General features: G+C 38.3%; 1 protein-coding gene across 1 annotated transcript; it reads right to left on the bottom strand.

The window, feature by feature from the left end:
- Positions 1-486: 486 nt before the first annotated feature.
- LOC144998049 (uncharacterized) lies at positions 487-1,507 on the bottom strand. Its single transcript, XM_078957884.1, has one exon. The coding sequence runs from the start codon at positions 1,395-1,397 to the stop codon at positions 804-806; it is 594 nt and encodes a 197-aa protein (XP_078814010.1). The 5' UTR covers positions 1,398-1,507; the 3' UTR covers positions 487-803.
- Positions 1,508-12,168: the final 10,661 nt, after the last annotated feature.

The following is a 12,168-nucleotide window of genomic DNA, read 5'->3' as shown; positions in this document are numbered from 1 at the left end:
CTCCAAGTTTATGCTTTATTTTGTTTTTTAATTTCTTAAGTTTTTAAATGGTGAGAGACAAATAATCGCTTGTTTTTAGGTGCCAATAATTGATATGCCTAGAATCATCCAAAGCAAAGGTAAGTGGTCCATATAGTCGACACCAAAATTAAAGTCGTAAGTGGCACAACGATCCACACCTCTGTATCCAAAAGTCCAGCCTGTCTACAATGAAGAAACTACGTACCTTGCAAATTAAGAAAAAAACGAAAAAAAATAATAATAATAAAATTGAAATACGAAAATACGAAAATAGATTCTTACCAGACGACGGAACGGCGAAGAAACGGAATATCACGTATCCCAAACACGGAACGTAACGGAAGTTAACGGAACGGAACTGAGCTCAATGGAACGAAATCTGAGAAACTGAACTTGACGGGAACGGAGATAATCAACGATGGAAATCGAGATGATCAACACAGACGAAAGCTCACTGTATACAGATTGAGGTGATTGTAGTTGAATTGAGTTATGTTTTAATGATGAGGGTGATTAGATTGGATTTTGGAGCTGAAGCTCTGCTTGATTAGCCATTAATGGCATCAACGGATGATATTTATATATTGTCATCTATATCTATATACACATGAAAAGAGGTCATTTATCATGTAAGGCTTGCTTCCGTCCCCTGAATTCATAAAAAAATTGCTCATCCAGATCTCTTCGATCTCCGATTTCTCCACGATCTGTTGTTAACCGTCGATGCCGCCGGATAGTTGAGATTGTAGTGTGATCAACGAACATACCGAAACTTTTGAAATCTACAACTCCTCCGCCTTTGACATGACTGATAGCCGACTAGGCCTAGCCTGAAACGAGGTTCTCCGTCGTTGCTGATGAGATGATGGCCGGATCAACGCCGCAAGAGCTCGCTTCACCAAATCACCACCTTCGACAGTTCCTATACGGACAAGCGAGTTAGTCATCGCCGACCTCCGCGCGTTGAGACGATTTGAAGGATACGTCGCCGTATTGTGGTGGTTACTGTTGTTGTTGGTGTTCTTATGTAAGCTGCACCTGAATGATCCTGGATGTGACGTAGGTGAACACATACACGTCCTCTTCGGAGTTTCCTGTTTCTTCACCGCCTGATTATGATTCCTAGGCAGCGAAGATATTGATCTGCTTGGAGAAATCGGACGGTTGTCGAAGGAAAACCGTACGGACGACGACGATGTTCCGAATACGTTCACCGGAGTTGGCGACGCCGATCTTTGTTCAAAAAACGAAGTGGATCTGGATGAGAAAGCGGAGCTGGCTGAGGCAAAGGAAGACGACGACGAGTTGTAGAATCTCCCGGCTGGCGAGTGAGATCTTAACACCGGTCCGGTTGTTCTTCTTGTTGAAACCGCCATTGTTGTGTAACAGTAGAGAGAGAAAGTAACTGTATTGAAGGAGAAGAGAGAGGATCTTTTTTTTGAAGACTGCTTTGTGTGTGTAAATTGGCAAACATAGCTTTCCTCAAGGAACGTATTTATAGGGCCGGAAAAGTGGGTTTTAATTCTTCAATAAAATAAATAAAGGAATAAATACTAATTTCTGGTTTCAGTGGTTAGGTTTGTTTACGGTGGGTGTGTTTAAATTTTAAAGAAAGAAATAAAGAAATAAGTTTGTTTACAGTGGGCGCCAAACGACAATAGTAAAAGCCGTTTTAAAACGGCTGTGGTTTAGTATGGTAATGGTGGGGCGCCACGTACACGATGAACGCTCAAAAGGTGGGGTGACAAGGCCCATTTAGATTCCCACGTATTAAGCGCGGAATACGAGGTGATTACGAAAAAAGTATAAAATAACAGACATATTATTGGCGACATCGACATATAAAATAAGAGAAAATAACATTAAGATCTATTTTCTCATAAATTCCTCAAAAATTTGAAAGTATAAAAAATTAATAATGTGTATTTGGACCGAGTATTTGAATCGAAACCGAAATTTGGACCGGATCGTCCTGAATTAAAACCAAATAAGTTATTTGGGTTGGTTTTGGATATCTATTTTAGCCTAATTTGGTTTTCGAGTTATTTAGTTTGGATTATCCAAATAAAAGTTTAATCGAGTCAAAAAGACTGATCAGGAAATTGAATAATCACTTGATCGATGATCGTATCCACCCACTATAATCTTGTGTATTGATGTATCCGCCCATAAGCCAATATCAATCGAAGTTTAACACCCCCCCTGCACACACACACACACCATTAAAGTTGAAGTCATCGCCCTAGCATCCTCGCTTCCTACTGTGATCGAACACAATAGTTCGATTAATCAATTCCATTGATTCATCAGCTTTGCTACCAAAAAAAATAACTTCTCCTACTCCCCTTTCGTTCTTATTGTGATCGAACACCAAAAAAAAAAATCTTATTGTGAACTCCACTCTAATTTCAAGAATTTGAACTCCATTCTTCATCACCAATGAAATATTTAAGTCATGGAAAATTGGGCTCCAAGTCAAAAACTTAAGTAAATATCATATATTGATCTACTACTCGAATGTTATTCTTTTAATGTGTTATTATGTTATTGTTCGTCCCAAAACCCGAACACATGTGCTTGAATCTAATAGAAACAAGGAATAATAACACAAGTATTTGACAAATAATTATCAATATTATTTATCTGGTTTTTCACTAAGAAGTATGTTCTCACAAAAAGAACGAGTACAATGATTTAGAACTCACCAAGAACTCTAAATCTAGTCTACGTAAACTCTATCTCTCAGTAAACAATACAAATCATCAACTCTCAACTAATGAGAGATGCTAATATAAATACTACTCTCAACATAGGAGATAAAAATTATGTAGATACACCAAATCTTCTAATTACATCAAGTCTTGATTTGATGGGATTAAATATTCAATGATAAATGCAGATTTGGTATTTTAAGGAACAAATCAAATAAGATTTTCAGAATACTTTTTCACTAAGTAAGATCATTAACATGGAGGACAAATGTTTTAATAATTGTTGGTTTCACAGCCAATCATTAACATCGAGTAATAGAATAGTAAGAGCTAGGCGAATAAGAGCCACCGTCAATTCAGATTGGTACCATGTCATACCTCAGACTAGGATGCTAAGGACATGAATAATCCTTTATCATTGAAGGACCAGACAAGTGACACTCAGTTTGATGACTATGAAATAAGAGTAAGCCACTGGGTAATGCTCGATGTTTCATTAGAACATAAGACTAAATGCATACGGCAAACATGCTTCTAAGGACGGAGTCTGGATAAAACAGTTAATCAAAAATAAACACCCAATCCTTATAATAGTTTTTTTTATTTGGACTAACCAATCTCATGTTGAAGGATATTTCAATGCATAATAATCAGTGTAAGTGTGTGACTCAATGTCATCTTAACAGATGGTTTCACTAATGAGATACTTAGAGAGATTTAGTCGCATACAACAACATGCTTCTAAGGAAACTTATCGGTCCAAATATATATAAAGAAAAAGATTGATTAAAGAGGGGATAACATACTTACCTTTTAATATTTTCAATTATGACTAGACAAATATTTGTAGGGGAAGAATACACTTTGCTAGCAGTTTCAACACAAGATATGGTGGCTCATTTAGTTTCAACAAATATAAACATGACATGTTGGGTTAAAGACTTCTGATGTAACATCCCAAAACTCAGAACTAAAATTTATTATTTTTATATTAAATAAACCATCAACCATACATGTTTTTCAAAACCATAAGGTATTCAAAGGGTATCCATAAACATCCTAAATGTACATCAAAGTCTATTTATATCAACACAAGGCTGTACCAGGTCTATTTTACCCCACATATATATAACAAACAGACACACAAGCATACAATGCATACAACAAGAGTCATAAAGACTACAAGCACATACAATCCATAGCATCCTATAGTATAGTGAGCAAATTCACCTCGCACAACAACTCAAAAGTCAACAGCAGGTGCTAAATGCCACCTAGATAATCACATAAGGCAAAACCTTAATCTACCTATTAGGACATAATAGTTAAACAAAAATCAAAAAGTCAAAAGTCAACCCTCAAGGTCAATAGGCAAAGTCAACAGTCAATGCTGACTCTAGCCGACCGACACGAGTGGTCTTCCTAGGCCACGTCGTGACCCGCATATGACCAACAGTCAGGAAAATCCCAGCCGCCATGTCATGGTGACCTAGGACCACACCGTGGTAGGTGGGAGTTCCAACAACTTAATGCATCAAGCTGTTTTCTTTGATTCCAAGAGCTCCAAAGCTCATTCTGTTCCAAAATGTGATCTAGATGGATAAAGTTTCCAACTTCATCCATTATGACCACCCAAAAGGTCCAAAACCCAACTCCCAAAGTCCCAAAAGGCTTAACAATGCAAGATCTTAACCAATAAGCACTTATTCCATAAGGTTCGAAGTCCATCCTTTCCAATATTGATTCTAGCACCAAAATTAACCTAAAAGTTGGTGCTTTATAGACATGCATGTCCAATGCATGTCTTCAACCCATATTAGGTCAAAATGAGGGTTTATGACCTAAATCTCATGCATGGAATGAAAACCCAACCAAACTCTAGATCCAAGGCACAAATTACACCAAATGTCCCAGAGATTCATAAAGTTGCAAACTTTAAGAGATCTCACCATCCCAAAAAGAAAAAACAAGAAGTTAATGGGACAAAACTCAAGATCTAGCAACCTAGCCTGATAAAAATCGAGTCTTAGACACTTACAAATGTCCAGAAGAGTGCTAAGGTGAAAAAAAGGAGGCTTGTTTGCTTGATATTTACTTCCTTTTTACTCTTTCTTCCTTTTTTAGCTTCAAGGAACACCAAAACTAGCTCAATAATGGAGGAAAGTGATTAGGTTTCTTTATGGATTGAGGGGACTGATGGAGGCCGAGGATGAGCAAACCCTAACCTCATCATTCCTTTAAATATGGAGCAAACTTGGAAAAATAGGGTTTTCATGTCTGCCGTCTACCACGTCGTGGCCAATACTGCCAGCCGTCCACCACACCATGGCCATTATTGTCATGTTGTGCTGGCTTAAATCAAACATGCGAACCCTTTTCACCTTTCCATGACATGGTGGTGCCTCCACCATGTTGTGGAAATCCTCAAAATGATAATTTAATTATGAATAATGTACCTCAAGATCCGGGTGTTACAACTCTTCCCCACTTGAATTCGACTTCGTTCTTGAAGTCTGCCACCTCAAACAACTTGGGGTAATTCCCTCTCATCTCGTCCTTCGGATCCTACGTCCATTTTGAACCCTTTCGGTGCTGCCACTGCACCTTTATTACACAACATTGTTCTATAGATTTTTCATCCTCCAGTCAAGGACCACCACCTGTATCTCTATATAATTCAGACGATCATCCACCTGAATGCCTTCCAATAGAACCACTACGGAATCATCAACCAAACACTTCTGTAGTTGAGAGGCTTGAAAAACATTATGAATCTGACTGAGCTCCTCTAGCAGATCCAAACTACATGTCACCCTGCCCACCCGGGCTATCACCCTGAAAGGACCAATATACCTGTGGCCTAGCTTACCCTGTTTCCTAAATCGGATGACATCTTTTCGTGGTGACACCTTTAGGAGTACCATGTCAACAACCTGAAACTCCAAGTCTTTTCGGCTTCTATCTGCATAACTCTTCTGTCGGTTTTGTGCTTTCTGAATTTTATCGTGAACTTGCTGAATCAAATCTTTCTTTTTAAGTACCACCTTTGTACACCCCATGACATATTGACCGACCTCACCCCAACATATTGAGATCATACACTTCCTCCCGTAGAGCATCTCAAAAGGAGGTCGATCAATGTTAGCGTGATAACTATTTTTATACGAAAATTCCGCCAAAGGAAGATATGTATCCCAACTACCGCCAAAATCCAGAACACATGCCTGAAACCTGTCCTCCAATGTTTGGATAGTCCGCTCACTCTGACCGTTAGTCTATGGGTGGAAAGCCATGCTGAAGTTTATATGAGTACCCAACTATTCGTGGAATCTCTTCTAGGACTTGGAAGTAAAAAAACATCCCTATTTGTGACCACAGAAACTGGCACCCCATGTCGTGCCACCAATTCCCGAATGTAGATATCGACCAACTTCTCCACCGAAATACTCTCTTGGATCGTATTAAAATGCGCTCTTGGTCAATAGGTCCACAATAACCCATATCGAATCCAATCCACACACCATCTGAGGCAATTTGGTGATAAAATCCATCATAATCTCTTGCCATTTCCAAACGGGGACTTCCAAGGGGTCTACTTTTCCATGAGGTAGCTGACGTTCAACATTTACTTTCCTGTAAGTCAAGAACCTCTCCACATACCAGACCACGTCTCGCTTCATACATGGCCACCAATAGTCAATCCGGAGATCTTTGTACATCTTTGTCGCTCCGGGGGGCATAAGGAATCTCAAATTGTGCGCCTCCTCCATCAAGACTTGATGCACACCACCCTAATAGGGAACCCGCATGCTCTGATGAAGGGTCAATAATCCTAGACTATTATAATCAAAGGAAGCCACCTGAACCATTATACGCTCACTCTTCTGGTGCCATTCATTCATAGCCTAACATGAGCCTCTCGAATTTGCTCTAAGAGTGGGGTAATCACTATCATCCGAAAACACATATCCCTGATCGGAGCAGTAACCGCATTGCGGTTGAGAGAATCGGCCACCACATTGTCCTTCCCTGGGTGATAAAGAATCTTACAATCATAATCCTTCACCATATCCAACCATCTATGATGCCTCATATTTAGATTCGGCTGATCCATTAGATACCTCAGACAGTTGTGATCCATGTAAATAGTATAACGTACCCCATAGAGGTAATGGCACCAAATATTAAGGTCGAACACCATATCCCCCAACTCTAAATCATGAGTAGGATAATTCGCCTTATGAGGCTTCAGTTGCTTTGAGGCATAAGCGATCACATGACCCCACTACATCAACACTGCACCCAAACCTGTTATTGGCACATCACAGTACACCATAGAATCCTCAACACCCAATAGCAGGGTCGGAATTGGTGCCTCACACAATCTCTACCTCAGAGTCTCAAAAGTTTCCTGCTGCTCAGGCCTCCAACGAAACATGATGGTCTTCTTTGTTAACCGGGTCAAAGGAACCACTATCTTGGAGAAATCCTAAATGAATATCCGATAGTAACCTGCTAATCTAAGGAAACTCCGAATTTTTGATGGAGATCTTGGAACCTCCCATCTTATCACCGCCTCAACCTTGGCCATATCAACCATAATACCGTACTGGTTGAAAAGGTGTCCCAAAAACTACACCTCGCACAACTCAGATTCTCTTCATGTTGCTCTTAGGTCTTGGAATAGACCATGATGTCATTACTAAACACAATCATGGACCGATCCAACATGGGCATGCATACACGATTCATGAGATCCATGAATATGAGTGGAGCATTGGTGTGACTGAAGGGCATCACCATGAACTCGTAATGACCATAACGTGTTTGTAAGGCCATCTTCTACGTATCCTCATCTTCGACTCTCATCCGATGATAACTGAAATGCAGATCAATCTTGGAAAACCAAGATGCACCCTGGAGCCGGTCAAATAAAACGTCAATCATCAGGAGTAGATAACTGTTCTTCATCATTAGCTTATTTAGCTCCCGATAGTCCATACACATCCGATGCAACCCATCCTTCTTCGTCACGAACACGATCGACGCTCCCCATGGTGGACTAATCGGCCGAATAAATCCCTTGTCTAATAGCTCTTGCAGCTATGTAGACAACTCTTGTATCTCTATAGGTGCTAACTGATAAGGTGCTTTGGTTATCAGAGCTGCACCTAGAAGCAAGTAAATCTGAAATTCCACTTGCCTCTTCGGAGGCACTCTAGGAAAATCCTCCGAGAACACATCCAGGTACTCCTAAAAAAATCGGTACATAACTTATAGTCGCCATACCCTTCTCCCGGGTATCCATCACTTAAGCTGCAAATCCAAAACAACCCTGCTAAACATAACGTCTAGCCCTAGCTGTTGAACATAGAGTCGACCTATGCTGAACACACTCTCCTTGAATCACTAACTCTCCCCCACTTGGGGTCCGAATACTTACCATCTGATGCTCACAACCAATCATTTCCCCATTGGGGCTCAACTAATCCATCCCCATAATAACCTTATTCTCACGCAGGGGAATAAGAAACAAATCAATCGCATACTGCTCACTGAAAAACTCCAATATATAGCCCCGATGAACCTTCTGGACTTGAGTAAGTCTCCAAGTTCCCATGTTTTTGATTCATTCCTTGTAGATCTAAGTTTTGAGCCTTTTCCTTCATGATTTGTGATTATTATTGGTTGGTTTGGATAAATTTGACAACTTTATCACTCCTTGAAGTACCTTGGTTATCATATGCTCCAATCTAGATTCTCATGTTATTTGGTGCAATGCATGGAGTTTTGACTCAATTTTCACCCTTTTTGACCTAGTTTTGGGGAAGGACATGCATTTTGTTGGCTTAGGTATCTAAGCCCATAACTATAATTGATATGTACTTGACCTGAAGTAGCATGGTCCTTTTGAGTTGCCTTCACTATAGTAACTTGTCAGGATAAATTATGAGAAAGAGGTTGATAAATGATTTATTAATATATTATAAGAATAATATATTAGTTGAGAGATAATATTATTTAATTAGTATTGTTCAGAAATTAATTTAGTGATAAAAAAGACTGATTAAAAGAACGGGGACTGATTATGTAAATCAGTAATAGTTGTAGTTTGGGCTAATTTACCCTATTGATAAGAGGTGGAAGAAAATCTATGGGAATCCCATAGAGTTTTTGTCCAACGCCTATTGATGTGTGTGAAATGCACTTGTTTTACCCCTACTTTTAATTAATAAATTGAACACACAAAGGCAGTGGACCTGTCTTTTAGTGGTATAGATTAGTAAGTAAGGTGTCGAACACAGGGAACGGAAAATTAAACTAATAACTAATTTTAACTAAAACAAATAATAAAAGTAAAGTGTTTTTCTCTAGTTTTGCAAGACTAGAAACTTAGACACACTAAATTAACTAATTAACTAAAGCAACAACTATTCACCAAATTTGATAAAGATGTTTCTATTTAGGTTCAACCAATTCACTCCTATGGTTATTTGAATTTATGGTAGATTAATTGCTATTGGTTACCAATTATAATAGTTAGGTTCATGTTCATTACTCCTAACCCTTAGACAATTAACTAATTTAAGCATTGATCAAGTGTTTAAACTAATTAATTCCCTAGATTAATGATTTGGATTAAATAAGATTTGTAATGGTCAATTAAGTTATTAATTCAATTAACCTCTTGTTTGATGGTTTCTCAAACAAGCTCACACATTAATCTTCGTATTTTCTTATTAATCTTAGTTTCATAATCATTACTTCTAAGCATATGGTTTAGTGTTCACATAGACATATGAGGTTAACAATTAAGAGATGTTCATGCAACCTAATTGCCTTCCAATTAACATAAAATAGTAGTGATTAATACATAAGGTTCTTTAACAAACTTAATTTAATAAATCACCAATAGACAATTAAGCAAAAACTAATAATTAAACCATAGGAGTTACTTGGTATTCCCAAAACAGAAACAAAAATGAATTTAGTTCATAATTGCAATAGAAACAAACATAAAAACAAGGTTTACTAAAGCAAACATATTCAATTCCTAAATCTAAGTGGTAGAATTAACATAATTGCTTGAATTCTTCAAAAGATTGAAGCTTAGGGTTCCTTAGCGTCTTCTAGGGCTCTTAGTCGCAACTTAACCTTCAAAAGTCGCCAGGAATCCTATCCCATTAGATAAGGATTCGTCTTTTATAGATATCCCAAAACAGGGTGTACTCGGCGAGTAGCAGAACCAACTCGCCGTGTAGGTCCATAGTTATCCGTCTTGAATCAGGAGTCGTAGCTATCTTCTGGAACATCCTCGTGTACTCGCTGAGTAGAGTCGTCTACTCGCCGAGTAGATGATCTTTTTCACTCTTTGATCTTCAATTGCTTCCCCTTGCTCCCTTTTACTTCCAAGCATATCTTCTGGACTGAAAACAAAATTCACAACATTTTAAGTACCTTTTGTCCACATTATTCACATAATTAATTAAAAATAACTAAGAATATATGCTAAATAATTAACTAATTATGCACATATCAAAATACCCCATACTTGACTTTTGCTTGCCCCCAAGCAAAACTAAATTTTAAACATACTAGAATCACATATAATAACTCCATTCCAACCCAGCCATTATGCCAAGACCGCAACGCATGCATTTGTGTCTAAAATCTCCTAAAAACCCCCATACTCCAAATACTCACAATCCTCATAAACATTCGCCTACTCACCCCGAACAATGCTCATTTTATGCAACCCTCCGAATCCATCCTCATAAAATTTCTTTACCCTCAAGGTATTTTTAATTGAGCAACCCAAGCATACATATTCTAGAATTACAACTTTTCGATACCACTATGGAGCTCTTTGAATTCTTCACTTCCTTGGTAATTTGATCTTTGATATCTTTGAATTCACCACCTTGTATTGATTGATTTTTGGTATCTTTAATTTTTTTTTTGAATTTCTTGGAATTTTGTTTTTTAGATCTTTACTTCATTTGCTCCAAAATTCTTATAACTTTTTCTAGTAATTCTTTTTCTCTTTTTTTTTACATGTAACTCACTCTTCTTTTTTTTTTCACTCAATTCCCTACATGCTTAAGCAGGGGCGCTCAATCTCAACCTTTATTGGCTAACGATAAAAATTTTCCTGGATACATTTCAGGTTTAGGCTGCTAAACATATTGCATCCCTCAGGCTGAGCAAGGTTGTGTTTTTGTCTCATGATTTCACTGAAATAAGGAAGCCACAAATGCACTAGAACGTATATAAGCTCAACTAAACATTTGGGTTTTCATGCAATTATCAACACAATTTTAACATGGAATCCTAATTTTTTACCAAAATTTTCTAAATTAAAACCTAAGCGTGTTTTGGTATGCAACAATTTTTTAAAATTAGCCTAAATTAAGATTCTAAGTATTCTAAGATGTGACTAACCCCCTACCCCACACTTATTTTATGCAATGCCCTCATTGCATATTATGCAAACTAAACATGCAAATATAGAGAAAGTTGGAACAAACTCCCCTGGGGTAGCAGTCGCTAGGTTGACACTCTCCTCTTCAACTCCTTCTTCTATTGAATTTAGCCATGGGAACATCTCATCCATGGCACGGGTGTCATACGTCTCGTGTGGTTGATAGCTCGAAAACTCCATGGAACAGGGTTGTTAGAAAATCTCTAGTAGTAATCCTTCATAAAGAGTGTATGAATGTTGCAGTAAAAATAGCCAAAGCAATTCGGAAACTTCACAAGTAGCAGGATACATGGCGAGTAAGCTCGAAGACTCGACGAGTAGGACTTGATGGGAAACCAGATCATGTAAAATCATATGTACTCGCCGAGTAGTGTTAGTGCACTCGGCGAGTAGGGCGTATTTTTCCAGAACTCTTCTAATTGCTGTATCTCTCGACTTTGGTGTTGAAACGGAAATATAAATGTACTCTCACTCGAATTTCCTAAGCAGCAACACTCCATAAGACTCTCGACTCGCACGGAATCAATCCTAAGGACAAGACTCCATAATTGCTCAAAAGTCTCTCATTCCTCTCTTGACCCGTTCTAATTAGCATGCTTCCCTATCTTCAATCCCTGAAAAGAGAAACTAACAGTGACACTAATAATCCAACCACCATAACAAAATCCAAAGTGTCAACAATTGTTTTAGAACAAAACATCATAAAAAATTAAAAAAAAAACAAAACAAAGTCTTCAATCTTCATCTTCCATTCCAGCTCCTCCTGCTCCACTTCCTCCCTCTCCATCTCTTCTTCGCATCCTCTCATCCCAATCCATGATATAAGGGTAGCCGGGTCCAGGTCTCGGGGCAATGTGCATTTGTTGAAAAAGATACTCGAAAGATTGATTAGTGTAGTTAACCCCTCGCCCAATATCATCCAAGTAGTGTCGGTACTCTACTTGGTTCCAACCA

Source organism: Lactuca saligna, chromosome 5 (assembly GCF_052625555.1).
Source record: "Lactuca saligna cultivar CGN05327 chromosome 5, ASM5262555v1, whole genome shotgun sequence".
Taxonomy (NCBI): Eukaryota; Viridiplantae; Streptophyta; class Magnoliopsida; order Asterales; family Asteraceae; genus Lactuca; species Lactuca saligna.
This window is presented reverse-complemented; position numbering and strand designations above follow the sequence as displayed.